The 26,270-nt window shown below is 28.5% G+C and overlaps 1 protein-coding gene across 1 annotated transcript in view; it reads right to left on the bottom strand.

Annotated features, from left to right (window-relative positions):
• LOC135959806 (uncharacterized) overlaps positions 1-26,270 on the bottom strand; it is a 53,782-nt gene that overhangs the window by 12,568 nt on the left and 14,944 nt on the right. The window contains exons 4-5 of the mRNA XM_065510881.1: positions 9,013-9,205; positions 3,227-4,039 (exon numbers count right to left, since the gene is read on the bottom strand). Of these exons, the coding sequence (XP_065366953.1) occupies positions 3,227-4,039; positions 9,013-9,205 (1,006 nt within the window). The remainder of the gene's footprint in view (positions 1-3,226; positions 4,040-9,012; positions 9,206-26,270) is intronic.

Here is a 26,270-nt window from a genome sequence, read left to right as displayed (position 1 = left end):
TACGGCAATCCTGATAATATTGTGCTCAAATGATAATATTGTGCGAAATTATATAGTAAAATATGGCGAAATTTGGACAAAATTCGTCCCTAGTCCCCATACAAGATCTCCTTCAGATCATGACTTGAGAATTCATAATTGTCTTATAATAATTAACTAGCATAATACGGTGCACTTCGCTACCCCTACCCTAGTAAAATTAAAAAATATGAATGATTTCTGATACAACCTAACTACGTACAATGGTACGAAAATAACACATGCAAAATATAACTAACTAATTTGGTATGGGAGATACCACGCCACTGTTCTGATCCACCCATTTTTAAATCTTTTGTGTAAAAAAATAACTCATATCAAGCTTTACTTTAACTTTCCTTTATAAGGGAGGTGTCATTCCTAATACGCCGATCACGCTTAGTTAAACTTCGCACAGGGATCAGGAATAAATTCGTTTTCAGCTAACCTCCGTAGAATGGTAATAAATTGACCATTTTCAGACAATCTCTGTAAAATGGTAAGAGAGCTATGCGGACAAAGTTTGAATAACCTTGCAGTCATTACTTTGTATGGTAGGTGATTCACTTCCTTTTCCGACCCCTCCCATTTTGGTTCCTCAGATATTCGAAAACAATTTTTACTCTGTATGGGAGATGCTACGCCCTCTAATCCAATTCCGTCTATATTTAGCTAAACTCCGCACAGTAATATGAAATTAATTCGTAAAAAGTTTAAACACTTTTACAATTATAGTTCTACAGATATTCTAAATTAATTATTTACTTTGTATAGGGCCACGCCCACTTTTCAAATCCCGAACAATTTCAGCCAAACTATGCAAATAATAAATAGTTAGAAATAACTATTTAATTTATATGGGAGGTGACTCACCATTTGTTCCGACCCGTCCCATTTTTTTTTATTAAACTGCATGCCGTGATAAGAAATTGATTCATATGAAGTATTTACCCCCATATTCATAAACAGTTTTTAAATTTGTCAAAGGTTTATAAAACAAATTTTGAATGGAAATTTTGTTTTATACACCTTTGATAAATTTAAAAATAAATTGTTTATGCATATGGGAGTTAGAAAACAAAAAGCACCTTCAAGGTATAGTTTTTTAATTGACTTTGAATTACTAAAGTCTTCTTCTTTGTTTTCTATACCAACTCTCACTTAAAACAGAGCGAAATCAATACTGTTTATTTGTTTCTCTTATTTATTTACAACAACAAATTGGACAAACACGCATTGCTTTGTTTACATTTTAGCTTAAGGTTCACATGTACACGTTTTTGCATATGTGTTAGTAACATCTCTAAACGGTTATAACTCCTAAAACTGAACCGATTTCAATAAAATATATATTCTACACTTCTGTGAATAAATCCCTTTAAAATGGTATATTTCTTGCCCAAATTGAATGTATAATGTGAGCGTAAAAGGGGTCTAAAGAAATCGACTTGCCTATTAATATTATGATATCGTGATGAAATTTTACATAAACAAGTTTTAGATGAGCCTAATTTTTTGTGAGGATCCGTCTATAATTGACCCCACTCTCCATATAACCCCTATATCAGAAAAATATTTTATTGGCACATATTGATGGTGGGTATACAAGATTCGGCACAGCCGAATATAATAAGATGAATAAGGTGAATTTTAGTATATTGTGACAAAAAGATAGTAATTATGTCATATCTTTACAAATGGTTTGTATCCACCACGTATGATTAATATTTAATTTGTTAATATTAAATAATAAGTATACGCAGTAGGCCGGGTCGATTTGTACGGAGGAACAAAAAGAAAAAAATCGTATAGCAGAAACTCAATCTACGGAAAATTCTAAGAAAGTTTCCTCAAGAAACCATAGGTCTAAAATCAAATCCTATCTTGCGCATTTCGTCTTTTAACCAATAAAAAAAACTATTAAAAAAAAATTATATTGAAATATCATTGGATAATAGACGAAATGCGCAAGATAGGATTTGATTTCAGACCTATGGTTTCTTTGGGAAAATTTCTTAGAATTTTCCATAGAATGCGTTTCTGCTATACGATTTTTCGTGAAAAAACCAACCCACCCCAATACGCATTGTACTATTTATCATTTTAAATTAACACAATTAAGATACAAATTCTGTAAATACATATTAGTTCATCATCATATTCCACGTTACTACATGGTAATCGAAAATTTAAATAACATTTTCTTAAACTTTTAAATTGCTACTTTTTCATTTTCATTTTGTTCATACTTGTGCCCAGTTTGGAATAAAACGATAAGTAAAATAATTCCATTTGAGCTTTATTAAATCTTAAAAACATTCTTTTCATCTTAGCGCTTTTCGTTAGCATATTTGCATCGATTAGTTGTTTCCAAAATATTAGCAATAGACGTGGGATCCCTTATGAGAAAACAAATAGAACTAGTTTTTGACTGCATCTAGAAAAATAAAAAGAATAGAAAATTCTTATTCATAGTTTCAAGAAATGCCAATCAGCCACCTGATTTGTACGATGAAGGACTACTGATAACAAACGATGATTTAGGTACCGGAAACATGAATAAAATCAAATGAAAAATTTTCCGTTAATCGGTCTCTTTTAATTTTTTGTATAATGTTTTTTATAAAAAGAGTGCAATCATGACATTAATATGTGAATAATAAATACTAACGGGAAAATGTCATTAGAAGTTGCAGTTTCAGTTAAATTTTTAAGGAATATTACAAAAATCATTCATTTATCAACATTTTAATTTTCTGAGGAAATTTCAATGAATTTCTTTGAAACCTAAATTCCAAAAAAGTTGATTAAGGTCTACATATAACACATATGACCAATTTAAAGTAAACCTATTTCTGCAGTTTATGTCACTCATTGCTATAAAGTATTAAAAAAGTTAATATTGCTCATAAGCCAATTTTAAACCAGTCGACTGCACTTTCTTGTTACACACTGCACTCGAAATATTCCATTTGGTTTCACTTTTCCCCACACACACAGCAAATCGAAAGTTAATGTGAGAAAAACTGGCAGGAAATGTTTGGAAAGTTTGAAAAAATGCTACTGACAAGTTGAATTGTTTTTAGTTCTAAATCAAGCCACAAGAAGAAACAGAAATCAAATGAACGTGATTACTATTCTTTGTTTTTTTTTCTTTTTTTCGAAATAGTTATTAAAAGACTTAAAACAAAACGACCCCTCTACTTACCATGGACAGTGGCGGTTTGATAGGCAGGTGGCGGCGGGGGTGGAAATAGAGTACAGTCAACATCTTCAGCAGCATTTATGAGTTGATTATCGTGTAAATCGGTTTGTTGCAACAACGATAAATTATGTTGTCTCTTATGAGGCATTTGTATGGTGTGATATTTGACCAGAGGCTGGGTAGCACCTAATGTGGTATTTTGGGAGGCAGCAGCTGGTGTAACAATCGGAAAATAAACAGTAGCTGAACCTGATACGGGTAATGCCAATGGATTTATATTAATATTTGATGTTGTATTGCCTGCACTCTGCTGATGTTGTGTCGATGTCTGTGGCGATGTTTGATGGAAACGTAGCATACTTGAGGGCACAGCCATAAAATGCTGGGTAGCCGATGCGGAAGTTGAAGAAGATGTTGGAGGTGGTGGCAATTGCGGCACTATATAGTGTCGTATGGACTGCTGATGGGTGGGTGATGAATTGGCCGAGGCTGAGGAAACAATATGATATGTTGCCATGGCAGGCGCTGTATTCGTATAGAAACGTTGTGCTTGCGAGGGTGGTATTGAGGGTGGCAAGACCATGCGACAGGCCGTAGCCATTGTTGCTGGCTGCTGTGAAGACAATTTGTGGCCGGTTGTCATTAGCATGACATCTGGTCTTTGCTGATAGTATTGTTGCTGCTGTTGTTGCTGGACTGGTGTTGCATTCGTGGCACTACCACTGACCGTCATTGTAGGCGACATTTTCAATTGCATACAAGAGGACAAATGTTGAGTGTATTTTCCCGGAGAATTTTGCAAAAGCTGACAGCAATCTGGTGTAAAAAATACAAATGAGAAATATGCATGTAGTTCGTTTCGTTTAAGGCATAAACATATTGAAATTAAACAAATTATAAATTGATTTTTATTGTTATTGTTGTGGATATACTACACTACATACATACATATAAAAACGGAAATTTTGCTATTCAATTAATTTTGTTTTGTGTTTATATTGGCTGAGTTTAATAAAAAAAATAGTATATTAAACAAATAAAATAAAGGAAACAATCAAAAAACAATGACTCAGAGCGAGAGTCACAGATCTTAACTAACATGGCAATTAAAAATTGTATGCATTAAAGTGAATTGAAATGGAAAGTTAACCCTTTAAATTTGGATTTATTCAGCTTGATTTTGATTACAAAAGGAATCCATAATGTATTAATATTTTTTCTCCCAATTTTGTGGATTCTAAATCATTCAGAATTATGTGTGTCTACACGCAGAGAAAAAATATAATTGGGTATGGTTACAGTAACCATTTAAATAGTGTTACAAGATTTTTAACAATGTTATAGTCACAGTAACTATTTACATGATTGTGGTAACCATAATATGGTTAATTTACGATTCACATGATTGTACCAACCATATATGTATATGGTTACAGTAAACAAATATATGTTTATGGCAACCATATTTATGATGAATAATTTTATCATAATATGTTGTTCTCAGATTATGATAAGCCTTAAGCCGAGAGCAACATAATATGATAAGTCCTTCATCATATGAAAGGTTGTCACAAGCATATATTTGTTTACTGTAACCATATACATATATGGTTGATACAATCATTTGAATCGTAAATTAACCATATTATGGTTACCACAATCATGTAAATGGTTACTGTGACTATAATATAGTTAAAAAACTTGTAACAACATTGAAATGGTTACAGTAACCATGCCCAACTATATTTTTTCTCTGCGTGTAGTTTCATTATTATAAATTATTCTAAAATCACAAGTGGAATAAAAGTACCCGATGCTTAATTTCATGTTTCAAGGTCATTTATTATAGAAAATTAAAAAAGTACCTTGGGAGGAATGAAAAAGTTCGAGTACAATTTGTTCTCCCTTTTTGTTAACAGAATACTTTAAGAATCCTTAATTATTACTTCACTCTGAAGTATATTAGCTAATTTTTAAATCGATAAGTAAAACAATTTAAAAAAGTACCATTAAAGAAGTGGCCACTTGAAATCGGTACGGATTAAGGCGAACATAACTTTTAAATTAAACAACGTATGTTAATATTTTATACACGAAATTAAAGGTAATTTATTAAGCTTTAAAAAAAATATAACTGTAGGTTTATGTGTCTTTATTTCGAATAAATTTTCTGGCTTTTCTTTTTATGCCTCCCATTAATAGCTTCACAACTTTTCTTTTCGTTATTCCAGCATATTTGTTCCACTTTGTTCCCATCAAAATCTGTTTATTTACTGTACCTGCACTCTTTCAATTTACGTTTAACAATTGCCGAATATATCTCGATTGGACGAAGATTTGGGCAATTTGTTTAATTGATGAGTTTTGGTATAACATCAATATTATTCTCATTATACCACTTCATAGTTGTATCTGAGTAATGACAACTTGTCATTGAGTAATGACAACTTGGCTAAATCTTTGATGTGTGATGTCTTATAAATGACAGCAATCGCTTTTCCAAACTCTCCTTTTATATATAATTCTGATGTAGTTTGTTAAACATTTCTGAAAAGCTTGACGCTTTAAACCGCAGGATAGCTTGAAAAATTAATATTTTTGTTCAATCTTACGTATTCATATTTAAAGGCCAAACAACCTCGAGCTGCCGAGACGTAAAATTTCTGATCTGATATCTGCAGAAAATCAGATTTTTGGTATATATTAACCCGTCGGATTATCTAGTTATTTGTGCACAATTTTATCTCTAGTTTATTTTTCCATTGTGTCTACACTTTTTAAAACTAAACATAATGACTTGAAATTCATTGTAGAATAATGGTAGATTTGTTGTTAAAAACATATGTAAATCTTTTTCCATTTTTAAAACAGGGGGCGTTGTTATGATTACTGAAGTGTGTACCGAGTTTAAGTGGCCACTTCTTTAGGAGAAAAAGTATACGTTTCTCATTTCCCGCTTCCTCTCATATAAACCGTCTAGTTTGAAATATTCAAAAATATTCACTTTTAAAAAAGTAGTAGAAATATTACTTTTTTAAAATAGTAGTAGAAATACTACCTTTTAAAAAAGTAGTAGAAATACTGCCTTTAAAAAGTAGTAGGATACTATTTTTTTAAAATAGTAATAGAAATACTTTTTTTTAAAATAGTAATAGAAATACTATTTTTTCAAAATAAATTTACAAAAGTAGTAGAAATACTACTTTTTGAAAAAGTAGTAGAAATACTACCTTTTTGTTATAAAACAGTAGAAATGCTACCTTTTAAAAAAGTAGCAGATATGTATGCTACCTTTTAAAAAAGTAGTAGAAAAACTACCTTTTGAAAAAGTAGTAGAAATATTACTTTTTTAAAAAAGTAGTAGGAATACTACATTTTAAAAAAGTTGTAGAAATATTACATTTTTTAAAAAAGTATTAGAAATATTACTTTTTTAAAATAACAGTAGAAATGCCTTTTAAAAATGTAGTAGAAATACTTACTTTTAAAAAAGTGGTATTCTTTGGTACACATTGACATGACACAAAGTTTATTCAAATAAGATTAAGACACTAATTTTATAAATCACGTCACAAAGTGATATTTATATGGAAAGCAAAAACAAAATTTTAAAAATTTGTTTTTGTTTTATATACAAATTCTTAACAGAACAAACGCACCAAAATTCAAGCGTTGGTTTGCCTTTCATAATTTGAAAATTTTGTATATTAAACAAAAACAAATTTTTAAAATTTTTGAAATTTAGGTTTTGCTTTCCATATAAATATTACTTTTGTGACGAGATTTACAAAATTAGGCCTTAGTTTTTATACCCTACACCACCATAGTGGGGAGGGTATTATGCGTTTGTGCAGATGTTTGTAACGCCAAAAATATTAGTCTAAAACCCACCTTAAAGTATACCGATCGAATTAGAATCACTTTCTGAGTCGATTAGACGATGTCCGTCCTTCTGTCCTAAACGATGTCCGTCCGTCCGTCTGGTCGGCTGGCTGGCTGTCCATGTAAACGCAGAGTACAGGTCGCAATTTTGAAGATATTTCGATGAAATTTGATACATATTATTTTTTCGGCCCAAGGACCAAGCCTATTGAAACTGGCTGAAATCGGTCCATTATTTCACCTAGCCCCCATACAAATGTCCTCACGAAATTGGACTTTATCGGTCATAAATGTTTAATTTATATATGTATCTCCGCTCCAAATAAGTTTTATATACACAAAATTCATATCACAAAATTTTGTTACGATCGGTCCATAATTAGTCATAGCTCCCATATAGACCCGCTTCCGGAAATCACTTTAACGTGCATAAATCGCTTAAAAATGTTGGTATACTCACAAAATTCAACATAGTAGACTTTCATATAAACATAAATCACACGACCTAATTGCATGGTGATTGGTCCATAATTGGTCATAGCCCCCATATAAGGCCCACTTCCGAAAATCACTCAAAAATATAAATTATTGAAATTTTAAAAGAAACATTTTTTTTAGCTCTTTTACTTAGTGTAGGGTATTATAAGGTCGGGCTTGACCGACCATACTTTCCTACTTGTTTTTATATCAATTTATATAAAAACTTATTTTATAAAAAAATTTCCAAAGATAAATACAATATTTAACCCTTAGATAAGGGCTCGAATTTCCAAAAAAGTACCAAATTTATATTTTGTATTTTTATACCCTTCACCATGAGTGGCAAGTTTGTCATTCCGTTTGGAATGTCTACTTTTTTTTGCGACCCCACAAAGTATATATATTCTGGATCATTATAGATGTTGTATACGTATCCCCCAAATAACTTACAAACATGATTGCTCTGTTGCTATTTAAAATCAAGAAAATCGGCCCACAAATGGCTAAGATATAAACCGGGATTTTTGGCATATTTTTTATCTATATCTGGATTACTAAGTCATTAATATAAACAATATGTATATAAGGCTATAGTAAATTGGACCTGCAATGGGTCAAAATCGAGAAAAATATTTTTCATCCCGAATTTTTTTTTTAACAAAAAATTTTTTGTCATAAATTTTTTTCACTAAAAATTTAATTTTTTTTTTAAAAAAATATGAAAAAAAAATTGGGAAAAACAATTTTGAAAAAAAAAAATTTTTTAAAAATTTCAAAAATAATTTTGAAAAAATTAATTCTGTTTACTTAAAAATATTTAAAATTCTTATTTTAAAGTATAATTTGGTGAAGGGTATATAAGATTCGGCACAGCCGACTATAGCTCTCTTACTTGTTTGAAATTTAAATGATTTAAAATTTATATCTATGTTTATTCGTTCAAAAAAAGTACCTAAATATTATTCGTATTTAAAAAAGTACCAGATAAAGATTAACACTAAATTTTTTGTTATCTGTATTAGATTACCCAATAAACTTTCGAATTTCCAAAAATCCCTTCTTAGAGGATCTACATTTGTAGAGGGGAACTTATAGTGTGTCTTGGCTGGGCGATGTTGAGTCAGTCAGTCGCTTAGCAACGTAAATCGTATATGAATGTAAATAGATAGTTATTATACTAAAGGGTATTAGGAGGAAATTTAAAGTTCGTTATTTGAACACTATACAAATAATTTATTTCTCTTACTCCTATGTGGAGCATAGGGTCGTACATTTTAACTTGTTTCCCTTAAAAATATTCCCTCTAAAACTTTGATTCATTTATTAAGTCCACCCATCTCAAACGGGTTAATATTAATATAGTTAGTCGATTATTTTTTTTTTTATTATTATTATTATTTTACATTTCATATCTGTTTCACACTTACCTTCTTTATGGCCAAGTTTCATTGTTGTCATGGCTGTCGTTGTTGTTGCTGATGCGGCTGCTGCTGCTGCCGTTGACGACGATGATGATATTGTTGTTGTTGCTGTGGTATCATTACACAGTTTATAGTCATAACCATGGTTTGTATTCGATTCTCCAATTATGGCATCATATTTACAATTTTTACAATTTATCTAAAAGTATAAAGATAAGATGAAAAAAGTATGAAATGCTTATGGTGTTAAAATGAAATGCAATTTAAAATTGTATTGTTTTGCTGGTATGCGAGTATGTATTCTAGGGGAAAATCTAGTTAAAAGACAGAGCTTTATTTTTCATTACAAGTTAAAACCATTTTTCCAATTTAACTTGAATATAGTTTTAGCTTATTTCCTTTTGTTCGATGGAGATTTAATTTTTCTATATATTTTTTAACACACCACATAGTCGCATCATAAAAGTCGTACAATCTGCTGTTGTATTGTTTAGAGTATTTTACAGGCAATTAGTTGGTAGATTTACATTTTTATTCTAAATACCATTCGCTCTAAGACAGTGAGTGACAAAACAATGAAGTTAGGGAATAATGAAAATCCATTAGAAGAAGTCTTTTGAAGTTGAATACGCTTGTTTTAAACAATAAATTGGAACTAATGAAGGAAAAAGATTGAAAGGAATAATAACTGCATAAAATTAGGGCAATAATTTAAATGTTTTAATATTCCCCTTAAATTTAATATTATTTTTGAATTCAAAATAAAATGGAAACATAATTTATCCTTCACTGTTTCCATTTATAGTTTTTGTGCATATAAGTGGCTCTTAAAATAAAGGCTTAACTGATTTTACATTTATTTGTGAAATTATTAAAACAAAAAAAAATATTTTAAAAACCTTTTAAAACATACAAAAAGCATAATAAATTCCTGTGTATAAACGAAACTATTAATTTTTATCTCTTTTAACATAGAGCCTAATGTATCTACAATATTAAAATAAAACTACCAGCATTACTTATTTCTCTATTTGCTATTAAGTGCTATAAGACTTGGATAATTCGGCTATAAATATTTAATATTATTAAGTATAATTAAAGCAAAACTATTTATTTATATCCCCTTCAATCAAAACTAAATCTTAATTAACAAAACATCATTCAGGCTCATCAACATCATCTTTATCATTCTCAACCGTAACTTCTACAGAATTTGTGAGAATTTTGACAGACTTCTGCTTGTGCATGCTTGTAACCAAACTTGTCAAATTTCTATCTACATACAGTTATAATGAATACAAATTATTATTTATCTAATTTCGAAGTTTTTTTTCTTCTTTTAATTCAAATCATCTGGCTTTTACTTTGACACTCCGCTTCTAAAGCAGCAGCATCAAGAACAAGTAAAATACTAATTTGCCAGGAAATGAAGAAAATTCGAACGTTGAACGTTTGAGGAGGATGAAAATGTTAGAATATGAAAACCACACACGCTCTTCTACAGCCTGCAGAAAGAAGCATAAAAAAGAAACCTGACTTGAAGTACTAAACCAAAACCAAACCACAGATGCATGTACAACATGATGTACACTTAAACTAACATTTAATATACATACATATGTATTTACATTAGGGTGGTACTGTATAATCTGTATAGATCTACATATTCCTTAACCCTCTAACCCGCAAGAGTGCCTCAAGGCATGCCTTACAAAACACCAATTATCTCAAAAAGTAGTTATATTTTTTTTTAAAAAAATTTAACTGCGACTTTAGTTACAGATTTGTTAACATTTCCCTCGAAGGACGAATTGTATTCTGACTTTTAGTTTTTGTTCTGTCAGCTGTTTTATGAGTGATGTCATAATTTTAGCATGTGATATAATAACATTGTGTGTTATTTTTTTTATACCCTACACCACCATAGTGGGGAGGTTATTATGCGTTTGTGCAGATGTTTGTAACGCCCAAAAATATTAGTCTAACACCCACCTTAAAGTATACCGATCGAATTAGAATCGCTTTCTGAATCCGTCCGTCTGTCTGGTTGGCTGGCTGTCCATGTAAATATTGTGCGCAGAGTACAGGTCGCAATTTTGAAGATATTTCGATCAAATATAGTACATATTATTTTTTCGGCCCAAGGACCAAGCCTATTGAAACTGGCTGAAATCGGTACATTATTTCACCTAGCCCCCATACAAATGTCCTTCCGAAATTGGATTTTATCGGTCATAAATGTTTAATTTATATATGTATCTACACAAATTTCGCTCCAAATAAGTTTTATATATACAAAATTCATGTCAACAAATTTTGTTACGATCGGTCTATAATTAGTCATAGCTCCCATATAGACCCGCTTCCGAAAATCACTTTAACGTGCATAAATCGCTTAAAAATGTTGGTATACTCACAAAATTCAACATAGTAAACTTTCATATAGACATAAATCACACGACCAAATTTCATGATGATCGGTCCATAATTGGTCATAGCCCCCATATTAGGCCCACTTTCGAAAATCACTCAAAAATTTAAATTAATGAAATTTTAAAAGAAAAATGTTTTTGCTCTTTTACTTAGTGTAGGGTATTATATGGTCGGGCTTGACCGACCATATTTTCTTACTTGTTTATTATTTTAAAATAACATTTAGTCGCCCGATCTATTCGAAGTATTTTTATTAATTCTTTTTCATTAGCTTTTCAATATAAACGTATCATAATTATTGCTTATTACAGCTAAACCGGCAACAATGCCCTGAGGCACTCGTCACCTTTTTGCACCTGGTTCCTAAGGTTAATTTGTAAATTAGTTTCTAATGACTGTTCTGAGTTTATTGGGTCATAATTACCCTAAAAATAATATTTGACAACTTTTTCTTAGCTTTTTAAAGTTTGCGGTTTAGAGGGTTAATTTTTTTTAAGTTTAGATTCTTTGAGATGTAAATTAACATTTAGTTCATATTTGAATTAATCCAAGAAATAAGCAAAAAAAAAAAGCTAAAATGGGATGTGCCGAATTATAACCTTCACCAAATTATAAAAAATAATTTAAAAAAAAAATAATTTTTGGTGAAAAAAATTTTATAGCAAAATTTTATTATTATTTTTTTGTGAAAAACATTTTATATAAAATTTTTTTTTCCAAATTTGACAAATTTTTTTTTAATTTTTTAGGAAAAAAAATTTTTATGAAAAAAAAATTTTTCGTGGTGAAAAAAATTCTGGTTAAAAAATATGTTTCCAGTATCTTTGAAATATCTATCATTAGACATCCATATTGTCCATATTTATGACTTAGTAATCCAGATATAGATAAAATATATTTCAAAAATCGATGTTGTTCTGGTTTTTTTCTTATATCTCAGCCATTTGTCTCGATTTTAAATAGCGGATATATTGATGCGAAATAATTGGGGGCTACGAAAAGTTGATTTCAACATACATACAGACTGACAGACGGATAGGGCTATTTATAACGATCCCGAATATATATACTTTGTGGGATCTCAAATGAAAAATGTAGAACTTACAAAGGGAACGACAAACTTATGTTGAAGGATATGTTGCATATTGGTCTAATTAAAAATATTGTTACGTTTTAACCTTTCAAAACGTTGGTTTATTACCTTTAAATAAACCGGATACTTTTGATTGCAAATAAAAGCCGTTTAGTAGTTTGAAAATTGTAACAACTCTTTATTTATTTAAAATGTACAACAACAGAATTAAATAGTCACTCAATGGTTTTTATACACAGACACTCTTTATAAACTAACTAACGACTGCAACCTCTGCCACTATTTATAACACTGCCATCTGCACTCTAGATTGCTCTTTAACTGTGTAGAGCTTTCTAATATATACGCCATCTGTGGTGTACTTTTTACAATGTTCTTTAACTGAATATTCGAATTCGAATATACGGTCGCAGTTAATAATGCCCACAGATATGTTACAGTTTGCTTTTTTTGAAAGCATTATGCTACTTTTAAATCAGCCGTTAAAATCGTTATATTTGAATTAAAGTACAATTTCGTAACAATATGTTTAACTTGCCACCTTTTAACAACACCTAAAATAAATTGATAATCATGGCCATTCGATTTCATATGACAAACGTTAATTTATGTTAGAAATATTACCAAGTTTTTGGGCCACCTAAATAAGTATGTTTGTGCATATATTATGTCTTAAATGTCATAGTTAGATTACTGACTATATACTCTGATTTACAAAGAAAATCTAAATTAGAATTTAAAGCAAAACTAATTTAATAAATTTTATTAAATTTGTAGCTAAATATAGCCTATTATAATTACGATTATTATTAAGAATTTAAATATATTTTGTTGGATTAAAAAATAAATTAATTTAAACAATTTAAAACCTAATAAATTGTTGAACATTTAAGAGTATCAGACGTATACGTAATATTTAGCAAATAAATAATAATCATACGCTCTGATAGCCATGATGCAGTTAGAAATTTATTTTTAAAGGATTTTCAGCAGCTGTTAACATATAAAAATCCACTGACAGTTCCGGAATTTCTCTGAATATTTATAAAATGTCAGCCGGACTAGATCATCAGGCTTTCAAAAGTACTGAACTGTTGATACATGTGGGGCATTTCATGTCAAGTGAACCAACTTTTGAAATCGATGTCTTCCGATCGGAACGAAATTTGCACCAAGGTTAGTTCTATTGGATAGTAACATTTATTTTGATAGATATCCCACTCGCATCCCACTAAGCGACCAAAAATATCTTAAAGGAATAGACCTAAGCTATCTTTTGAGCAAAAAAAAAAATTTTTTGGAAAAAAGACCCAAGCTTTCTTTTGAGCTTAAAAAAGGGTCCATTTTGAAAAAAAGTCAACAAAGTTTTTGATTTTGCAAAAAAAAAGTCAAAAATTGTATGTTTTGAGTTACAAAATATTTATTTTGATAGATATCCCACTCGCATCCCACTAAGCGACCAAATAGGTCTTCAAGAAAAATATCTAAGTTTTATTTTATGAAAAAAGGGCCCATTTTAAAAAAAGTCAAAAAGTTTTTGATTTCGGAAAAAAATATTAATTTTTTTTTTTTGGCCAAAATCCCAAATTTTGACCCCCTAACACGGAGAGTCCTCTATCGATCTTGTTTGAAAAATTGTGTCTGAGTTACTATCCAATAGAACTAACCTAACTAAAAATTGGGTTAAATACAGATTGGAAAGATATTAAGAAATAATAAAATGTCATAAAACATTAAATTCTCAGCGAGTTGTTAAGTTTCCCTAATTTATTTGACACGTAAAAAACATAAGGTAGACATGTTATATATGTATCGATGGATAGAGGATTTTGTCTACTTTTCAAAAATGTATATAACTTTTGACAATTAAAAAATTCATGGAATACTTTTTTGAAAAATATGACAAAAAATGCTTTTTATTGAATTTTGAATAGATACAAATTTTTCAAATTGAAATAAAATTTTTATTTATGAATATTTTTTTAATGAAATACCGCAGTTATATAGATTTTTCTATTTAAAATGAAAAAAAAACAAATTTTGAAATTTGTTATCAAGTATCCCGCAATTCACAAAAAAAAACTTGAAAAATCCCAAAAATGGTATTTTTTAGCTATAATATCCATAATAGGAGCGGGGTTATCGGAACCCTTTACAAGATAATTAGGAACTTATTGGGCCATCTAAAATAGGTTACTATATTTTGATATCGAGTATGCGATTTGAGAATTTTTGTCCTAAAGTTGAATTTTACATAAAAAATAGGCATTTTTTGAATGGACCTGATCCCGTCGGTATCAAAAATTATAAATGTTTTTTTCAGTTAAAATATTTGGCGTAAAGTTAGCTTTTCAAAAGGTATTAATTCATTATACATGCTCTTAGAGAATTTTTAGATAACTTAAAAATAATAAAAGTACTTTTTTCCCAAAAAAATTGCGAAAAATCACCTTTTTTAATTTTTTTATTTTCAAATGCATGTAACTTTGGACTCAGTCATGAGTTTTAAACACTACTTTCTTTATTTAATATACAGATCTATTGTTAATCCTACAAAAGAAAAATGTGTGAAATCGGCGAATATTTGGAACCGCGGTCACCAAAAAACTGGAGTGGGTGGGTAAAAATGTTGAAAATTAAATTTTCAAATGCGAATATCTCCTAAGCTATAAGAGATAATTGATAGCTACGACGAGGTTTTATGTAGTGCTCGACGAGGAGATTCTGTAAATCGGAACACAAACGAAGAAATAGGATCATTTTAAAATTGAATATACTCGAGGTGTCCAACTTTGGGAACCCCTGCTCCCGCTCCTGGTGGGGTCATTAGGTGCAAATTCAAAACTTAAACTCGACTACACTTCCTCTTTGCATATGTGAAATTTCATTCAAATCGGCGTAAGGATTTAGAAGTTACAGATTTATTTCCCTCTTTTTTATTCTCATATCACTGTGCGTTGTTGCGGCAAATGAGCGATATGTATGAGACGTATACGTAATATTTGCACATTATTAATAATCATACGCTCTGATAGCCAAATAATTGATAGAGATTAGAATGTGTGGCAGGTGAAATTCTCAGGTTCGTGCTGAAGTTTGGAGTTGTTCTTTGGACCAGGCATCACCAAATTCCATAATTTTTTTATCAAATAGATTTTTTAGTAAAATTTTAATTTTTTCTTGCCGAAATTTCTCAATTGTATGAGAAATTCAGAGAATGTCAGCATGTGTTGATACTCGTAATAGTTTTGTTTAAATTTCTTTAATCTGTAGAAATACCTTAATATTTTATTACCTTACTAGTAAATATCTACTACACAATTGTTTAATTTACTTTTATTTTCAATTAAATTTTCTTGTATTTAAACAAGATTTTCTTATTTCTTGCTGGTGCATGTGTTTAAAATGAAATTAAGCTGTCAACTAGTCTTTCATTGTGTTTCCACACAGTTTGCCAGTTAATGAAATTGTTGCAGTGCAACAACCCAAGAACATTTAAAAGAAACTCAACAAGAAAAAGATGCTCAACACGACTTTTAAAAGCCCTATGAGAATTATAAATTTCAAGTTACTTAATGGTTTTAAATTTTATATAAAATGTGAAAAAAATAATAATTTATTTAACAATTCTAAAGTTTTTTGCTAAAGAATTTTAAGTATTTAAGTATTTTAACATGAAAAAGGCTATTTTGTCTTTGATTTAAGGCCACTTGTTTGATTTATTTAATATGATTTTGCTATGGTATTTTTTTGTGTGTTAAAACTGAGTACAAAATGCTGGCATATTTTAAATACCTTTTTCTCAACGGCCACTTAACCCTATTTTTCATTATTATTATTTTATATGCTAACCATTTAAATGTAAGTGAGTGCGTTAAGTTACTTACATTTTAATTTTAACAATTCTTTTTTGTATTTTGTTTTATGTTGTGTTGGCCAAAACTTCAACAAGAACAACAAAATGAACTCAAATACTCTTGGCATAGTAAACTCCATTGTATTTATTTAAGTTGTTCACTTGTTTCTGTGTTCACTATTTTTATATATTTTTTGCACTTTTCCTTCTCTCTCTTCTAACTGAAACTGGCGTAAATTGTTAAGAATGTGGTAGAAAATTGTACTACAACAAAGTTTGAAAAATTTTTTTATGTGCCAAGTTTATCAAAAAAAAAAAATGGTAGAGAATAAAAGTTGCATGCCAGCACTACATCTCGGTATTGTATAGTTATATAGTTTAAGGAAAAGAGAAAGAGAGAGAAAGTGTGTAAATTATAAAAGGATTCAAAACTTTAATGCCAACAGGGATTTACACATAAATATTGTGAGCCAACAAATAAACACCTATACAGCAGCAAAATTGTTTACGAATGGGAAAAATAACTGCAAAAATAAATATGGATTAAAAATCCATGGTTTTTTTTAAATGCATTTTAAAGCCACAAAGTTGTTTGAGAAAAAATTAAATAAAATATCAGTTAAATAAAACAAATACGTATTAATATGCGTAGATTAAACTGGAGACTAAATTTTTATAAAATTTTGAGAAAAAAATTTAAAATATTTATATTAGTTTTAAATATGAATACTAAGATTTGTTACAACTTACTGTTATTTTGCAAATAAATCTACTATTCCTAACCGGATGACCCGATAGACATGAAATTTAACATAAAAGTTAATGAGGACTATTCAAAATCAAGTTTTGACGTCGGTTCCAACAGCCCCTCGGTTGCAATATATGTATGTACCCTTCACCAAAGAATACTTTAAAAAAAATATTGAAAATAATTTTTGGTAAATTTTTTTTTGTGAACAATTTTTTTTGCTAAAAAATTTTATTTATTTGTAAAAAATTTTTTGGTGAAAAAAAATTAAACAAGTAAGAAATAATACCCTACACTAAGTAAAAGAGCAAACAAATTTTTCTTTTAAAATTTCAATAATTAATATTTTTGAGTGATTTTCGGAAGTGGGCCTTATATGGGGGCTATAACCAATTATGGACCGATCACCATGAAATTAGGTCGTGTGATTTATGTCTATATGAAAGTTATTTATGGTGAATTTTGTGTGTATACCAACATTTTTAAGAGACGTTAAAGTGATTTTCGGAAGCGGGTCTATATGGGAGATATGACTTATTATAGACCGATCGTAACAAAATTTGGTGACAATAAATTTATATATATAAAACTTATTTGGAGCGCAATTTGTGGAGATACATTTATAAATTAAACATTTATGACCGATAAAGTCCAATTTTGGAAGGACATTTGTATGGGGGATAGGTGAAATAATGGACCGATTTCAGCTAGTTCCAATAGGCTTAGTCCTTGGGCCGAAAAAATAATATGTACCAAATTTGATCGAAATATCTTCAAGGTTTACATGGACAGGCAGCGAGCCAACCAGACGGACGGACATCGTTTAATCGAATCAGAAAGTGATTCTAAGCCGATCGGTATACCTTAAGGTGGGTGTTAACCAATATTTTTGGGCGTTACACTATGGTGGTGTAGGGTATAAAAATATTTTCCCCGAATTTGACTATTTGTAGGTCACATTTTATTCAAATTGGCTATATTAATGACTTAATAATACACATAGCTGTAAATTGTGAATATTTTTATTCAAAATATTTCCAAAAGCTTAATTATTTTTGAATTTTAGTTACATTTAAAAAAATAAATTTATATTGAAATCATTCTATATTATTCAAAATAGGATATTAATTAATATATATCTATTTAGAATATAAAGCATTAAATATTATTTGATTTCAATAGAATACGATATTAAATAAATTATACTTAAAAGTTTTTAATAAACATTTATAAAATTATACTAATAGTATTTGTATTTTAGTAACAATAAGTTGTATTTTATTTATTATATAATGAATAGATTTTAAAATATTCTAATCAATATGAAAACATGTAATTATTTTCAAATTATATTTTTATAGTAAAAATGAAATATTAATTTAGTTTATTCAACTAGTTATGAATAAAATATTATTTTACTTATTCGAAAATTTGTTGATAGATTTTATTCAAAGCAATTTTCTTTGAATAATTTTATTTCTCCAAAAAAAAGAAAAATATTTAAATATTCAACAAAAAATTTTATAATACTTTTTTATTCATAGAAATTTTCTTTGAATAATTTTATTTGTGAAAATAAAATCAAATATTTTAACAACAAATTTTTGAACAATTTTATAAAAAAATATTTTTGTTTGTGAAAATGAGCTCGGACGATAAAGATTTTTCTTCCGAGGATTATGAAAAAGATCCTTCGTTTGCTATAAATAAACAAAAACAACTTTCAAAAATAATTCAACGATATTTTGAACGTCTAATTTCACTTGCAGGGTTATTAAATAGCCTTAGGAGGAATGCCATGTAAGACGATCATTTTGAACAACTAGTTACTTTAAAAACTGTTTTTAAAAATAATTCATTTTCTTCTTCACAATTTAAATTAATAATAAACCTCAAATTGAAACCATTAATCTGTGTCCATATTCTAGTGATAATCAATGATTAATTAGTAGTTTTTAAAAATAGAATATTAGATATCAGAGAAACAATATCTAAGAAAAAACAAGTTGAATCTGAAAAAAATTTGTAATTCGTTTCGAAAATAACTTTTTCAACTCAGAATGCAATCAGAAGACATTTTACATCAGTATTATTGTGAAATAAAAATATTCTTTAACATTTATTAGAATTATTTCTATTCTGTAATTTTTGGAAAAATAAATTTATTTGTTTCAAATTTGTGAGAAATAAAAATATTTCTAAAGTTTTACTAGAATTATTTCTATTCAATCATTTTTTGTTTGAATAATTTTAGTTTTTTGTGTTTTGTTTGAATAAATATTCCAAAGAAATTAGTTGATTTTATTTGTATCTAAATGAAATAAATTTAAATTTTATTCAACTTTGTTTTATTTGAATATATAAAATTTTACTATTTTCTAAAGAAATATCAATATAATTTAATTAAACTAATATAAAATGATTTTATTTATTATTTATTTGGTTTTAAAAGATATAAATATGCATAAATTTAACTGTAAATATTATTAATAAATTAGAGAAATACTTTAATTAACTAATAAATAATTTGGAAAATAAATATTTATAATTGGAAACAAAAGCTAAAATAATATAAAAAATATTTATATTTTGTATTTTATTCACAAGTTACAGCTATGATAATACATATGTAGATAAAACATAGGTAAAAAATGTATGTAGTCGTGGTATTTTGCTTATATCTCAGCCGTTTGTGGGCGGATTTTCTCGATTTTAAATAGTCGGGATTTCATGCCAGGTGTACCAACTTTCAAAATCGATGTCTTCCGGGATGCAATTTACACCAAAATTTGTCCCAAATAGTTTCGATTGCTATTTCTTAAATTTTTCTAAAAATAAATAAAAAAAAATTAATTTTTTTTGCCAAAATCAAAATCTTTTTTGACTTTTTTTTCCAAATGGACCATTTTTATCTCAAAAGAAAGCCTAGATATTTTCCTTGAAGAGCCTTTTGGTCGCTTAGCGGAATGCGAGTTGTTTATCTATCAAAATAAATGTTTTGTAGTTCAAAACATAAATTTTTTTACTTTTTTGCACAATCAAAAACTTTGTTGAATTTTTTTTTTTAAAATGGACCCTTCCTTTAAGAGCTTTTTTGTCGCTGAGTGGGATCTCTATCAAAATATATGTTTTGTAACTCAAGATATAAAATTTTTTATTTTTGATTCAACACAGCTAACTTTGCTATAGACATAAATCACACGACCTAATTTCATGGTGATCGGTCGATAATTGGTCATAGCTCCCATAGCTCCCACTTCCGAAAATCACTCAAAAATATAAATTATTGAAATTTTAAAAGAAAAATGTTTTTGCTCTTTTACTTAGTGTAGGGTATTATAGGGTCGGGCTTCACCGACCATACTTTCTTACTTGTTTTTAATTATTTTTTTTTGATCTAAAGAAAGGATAGGTCTATTCCTTTAAGAACTTTTTGGTCGCTTAGTGGAATGCGAGTGGAATATGTACTAAAATAAGTGTTTTGTAACACAAGATATACAACTTTTTTTTAAATGCGCCATTTCGGTAAAAATAGGATAAATTCGCAAGGGAATATTAAAAGCCCTATTAGCATATTCAAAGCTTTTTATATTTTAGAGCTATTCTTGTTGACAAAAAAGTCCCTAAGAAACTTTTTTCTATAATTCCAAAAAAAATGCAAAATTTTACAATTAAAATCGACTATTTCTGGAATGGTTGTACATTGATTTGAACTTTTATCAAATACCTTAGTTTTATTAACAGTAAAAATTTTAATGAAATCATTTACAAATTGTACCCAATAATTAAAAAGATTAAGGTACATTAAAATTTGAATTATCAAATGCATATAACACATGTGAATGTACTTTATGGCCCCAATTGTGGATTTTAAGAATCTTCGGGTGTCTTCTGGAGGAAATATAAAAAAAAATCACAAGCGCTTAAAAATTGGGCATATTTTGAGATCACACATCGCCGATCTTGAGGTGTTTATGGGGTCCGTACTCAAAACTTAAACTCAAGTACTCTTCTGCTTTGCCACATATTAATACATAATAAATATAATAATAAATAATGATGACTCTCGCATCATCCACAAATAGCTCATTTATTTCCAAAATATTTTGATTCTACCCCACCATACAGCTGAATATAGCTCTATTTACAAATTTAATTAAATAAGATCTTCATTAAAATCGTATTAACTAATAGCAAAACAAAAATAAAAATTAGGAGACTCAAGAAAACAAGCTTTTTTTTATTTCCATAAATATTTTATGAAGACTTTTCATTAATTATGCTGCTCTGCTATAAAAACCCGGATATTTTATTGGCTTTCTAAATTTCTTATTGAATGAAGTCAATAAAATTTGTACTTAACTTTCTAATCAATTCAATGTAGGAAAACCAATTAAAATTAGAACCAACCCTCCGAAAAATACAGAATAACATCACCAAACAAAATATAAAACTCAACATATGGTTTTTGTATAAAAATGGAAAAATATGGAACAGCAAACAAATGGTAGTTTCAAATTAATTGAAAACTTTGCAACAAACAACAACAAAATTAAAAAAAAAAAAGTAAAAATAAAAATAAAAGCCACATAAAAGTTAAGAATCAAATTTATGCTGGACAATCCATAACTTTAAGTTTTGTTGCTGCTGCTATTGGCAGCAACAACTAACAAAATGTTAGCTTTAATTGCCCTAACTTTAGTTACAGCTCAAACTTAAGGCAGCTTCTTAAACAAACTTGCTTGGCTGCTCTTGGACTCAAAATGAAATATGCAATTGACGATAAAAATGAAATCTAACAAAAACAAACTTTTTCCCTACTTTCTAATACTGTTGATGGTCCAACAGAAAAGAAAAAAAACTTTATTTCCTCCTGTTGCAAAAATCTTTCAAATATCAAATGTGTTGTGTTGTGTTGTGTTGTACAAGAAAAACAATAACAGCAAAAATATTTAGAAAAATTCCATTAATGTTACTAGCAACAAGACGAAAAAAGAATAGAAAAGAATAACAGCAAGTAGTAACTTGACTTTTAAGGAATTTGTTGTAGCAAGTAGTGGCCATACAAATAACTAAAACTACTAAAAATAAGGTTAAAGTTTTTATATGTCTCTCATTTTTCTTCTTCCACCTTTCAATCTTACTAACTAAATGACTGACTTGCTGGCTGGCAGCCTGTCTAGCTGGCCAGCTCAGGTTACACAATTTTATTTAATGGCTTCCATTTGTCTCTGCAGTTCCAGTTTTTTCTTTTTTTATATGTTTGTCATGATGTTGTTGGTGCTGTTGTCTATTTACGGTTAATGTTACTTTAATATAATGGACCAAACCAGCCATGCATCCAACCATATAAGAAATACATTGAGAAAACCAGCAAAAAAAAGGCAAGAATATTAAGCCATAAAAAGAAAAACCATTAAATGGAAATAAAATTTTTAGGTTATAAGGCCACCACACCAAAAAAAAAAAGAAGTTAAATAAAAAACATCTTACAAGAATAATATTCATTAAGGTGAAAGTAAATAGACAAAAAAGTAATATGTTTTGCAAATGTAACCATAAGGTTAAGTCATTTTATAAAGTGCTGGTAATAATTTCATATAAATTGCATGACTTATTTGGTAAAATGATTAACTGTAGTTTCTGGTTTCTTTGAGATTGTAAGGCAAGTGAATATGTCAATATTAGCATTTTCAAAAGGTATGCTAATATTTCGCCGGGAATAGTTCACAGGATAACATAGAGAAATCTATTGTCAGAAAACTAACTCATGCAACAACAAATATATTAGTCATTGTAATCTGTTGTTGTATCAGACATATGGGCAATTCCACGAGAAACGCTACCACAACTGAAAACACAAAAACACAAAAAAGATCTGGCGCAAAAATTTCTCTCAGACATTAACTTACAAAATTTTTTCTCCCTTTGACCGAAAAATTAAAAATTTTGACGACTGTAGAGGACAAATACTGAAGAGGAGCGTAAGCATCATAAAATTCGACATTTAAAAACTCTTTTGAATACAGTAAGAGCTACAGGATGTGAAAATATACTTTCTATTACAGTATTTAAGTGTAGCTTCAGAAATACAGCAGTCTTTTCATACAGAACTAGAGCCGAATTACCGCATGCGTGATAGAATTATCTATCGCAATTATAATAAAATATACTACATATCTTGCTTAATATCGAATGCCATAATCTCGAATAAGAAAATTACGACCAGTTTTACTCCATATCGAATGCGGTAATTCGACCTATGATTATTTCTCAGTCGAAAGTAAAAGAAATCTAAATAACATAAATACAATTTCAGGCTTTATATCATGGAATCTTTATTAATTTATTTATTCAACTGAAAAAATTTCATTTCAATATTTGCCAACATTATTTTTATTTCTGCAATTCATTTCAGATTTTTTATTTCTTTTTTTTTACTTTCATAAACACTTTTCAAGTATCATACAAGCAACTTGGCAGTGTTGTACAAGTTTGTAATTTCCTCTTTAAAAGAATGGTTGATTTTGTTACTTTCTTATTATTTATATATGAATGAATGTATATAAGTATTTTGTGCTTAAAGCAGCATGTTAAGTGCAACTTCATATCCAGCACTAGACGCATCTTCAGTTGCTTTCATTTTAAAAAGAAAATGAGGTAGAAAAGGCAACATTAAAAGCTTTTAAACAACAACTTACTATACTTTTTAATCACTTTTCATGCCATATTCAAAAGAATGAATGAAAACAATTAATAGTGGTTTAATAAATAATATACAGACTTATTACATTTCATGTTTATATATATTTAACACTTAAATTTCCTTGAGTTAATGTCTTTTCAATTTAAATTTCATATAAATCATTCACTATTTAGCTTTGTGTTCTCCCTTACATTTGATATTTTAATCAGTTTTTTATACATTATTTTATTTTTATTTTAGTTAGTTGTTGGCATGTTAACTTGTTATTTAAGTCCTATAAATAAAACTGTTTCAGTTATTTAAATATGAATTAGTAAAACTGTATTTAGTTAACTGTCGATGAATTCGTGCAGAAATAATCCTTCATAACCTTCATAACCACAAACATGAAGCGCCCATTTCATGTTGAACGAGTTGTATGTGGCATGAGTAGAAATTTTAATTTATTTTTACATATTTAGTTTGAATGATGTTGTAATTGTTTCATATTTGTTGCAATCAGCTTAAAATTAGTAACTGCTGTTAACTGGGGGGTTTTTTTATATGTTTTTCTTTTTCCCATTTTAAACTGGCATTAACTTTTCATCACGTTATTTGAAGAAATATTTTTTTAATAGAAACATTTAGGTTTTAAGGAGGCCAGCTTATTGTTTTTTAGGTATTAAGGAGGCCAGCTTATTGTTGATAAATGAAAAATATTTGTATTTTTTTTTGAGAATTTTCTTATTTGTAAGAAACTTTATCATTTTTACGGAAGCACCATTATCTCACATAATTTTTAAGCAGGAACCGTAATGGTTATAAGTGATATCAAGACAATTATTTTATAACAGCTATTTTGTAAATTTAAAAATAAAAAATCCATCTAAAACAGTTATTTTTCAACCTAGAAATAAAAGTTCGGATAAAACTCTTAAAAAAAAGAGTTTTAAATAGCAGTTATAAAATAAAACTGTTTTGAGGATTTTTTTTTCATACACATATTTATTTGTATAATACTTATTACACACATATGATTTGTAGTTAAAATCATGATTTACCATCAATAACTTATTTATCTCTATAATATTACGTATATTTTTTTTCTAAAACTTCTAAACTTACGTTGTTTAGCCTCATGTGTTGTTTTCCACACATATGATTTGTAGTTAAAAACATGATTTACTATCAATAACTTATATATCTGTATAATGTTACATACATTTTTTTCTAAAACTTCCAAACATACGTTGTTTAGCCTCATGTGTTGTTTTCCACACATATGATTTGTAGTTAAAATCATGATTTACCATCAATAACTTATTTATCCCTATAATATTACATAGATTTTTTCTAAAACTTTAAAACTTACGTTGTTAGCCTCATGTGTTGTTTTCCACACATATGATTTGTAGTTGAAATCATGATTTACCATCAATAACTTATATATATGTATAATATTACATACATTTTTTTCTAAAACTTCAAAACTTACGTTGTTTAGCCTCATGTGTTGTTTTCCACACATATGATTTGTTTACGTATTTTGTCATTCAATTTAATCATTCATAGGTGAAATGAATTCCGTTATGAATAATTTCCAATAGGAAAAATCCATCTAAAACAGTTATTTTTCAACGTAAAAAAAAATTTGGATTAACCTGTTAAAGAGTTTTATTTTCCCGTCATAAAATAAAAATCTTTTGAAGAGTTTTATTTTCCCGTCATAAAATAAAATTCTTTTGAAGAGTTTTATTTTTCCCGTCAGAAAATAAAACTCATTTTATGTAAAGATTGCCGCTTGTCAAATCTTTGCAATTTGTATAGCACCTTGCATTGCAATTGAATAAATCGGCATTAAAATAAAAACAAATGGGGTTTTAAGCTGTTATTATTTGATTCCTATTATAAAATTGTTTTTGGTTTTTTCTTAATCAAATAAATTATTACACACATTATATCAGATAGACTCAATAAACAAATATACTGAAAAAAAGAAGAAAATAAACGAAATGAGTTTTATTTTCTGACTGGAGAAATAAGACTCCTGAAATGAGTTTTATGACGGGAAAAATAAAACTCCTCAAGTCAGTTTTATTTTAGACGGGAAAAATAAAACTCAAATGAGCTTTATTTTAGACGGCTAATTAAAACTGTCCCTACATTTAATTTTACATTGAAAAAGATACTGAAAAAACGAAGAAAATAAACAAATGAGTTTTATTTTATGACGGGAGAAATAAAACTCCTCAAATGAGTTTTATTTTAGACGAGACAAATAAAACTCCTCAAATTAGTTTTATTTTAGACGGCTAATTAAAACTCTCCTTTTAACAGTTTCATCCGAATTTATATTTTTACTGTTAACTGTGGAGTTGCGATCGTTTTTTAAATATCACCATAGATTCTGAAAGAGCACTTCAATACGAATAGGTCACCAATGACTCTA

Source organism: Calliphora vicina, chromosome 5 (assembly GCF_958450345.1).
Source record: "Calliphora vicina chromosome 5, idCalVici1.1, whole genome shotgun sequence".
In the NCBI taxonomy this organism is placed as follows: domain Eukaryota; kingdom Metazoa; phylum Arthropoda; class Insecta; order Diptera; family Calliphoridae; genus Calliphora; species Calliphora vicina.
This window is presented reverse-complemented; position numbering and strand designations above follow the sequence as displayed.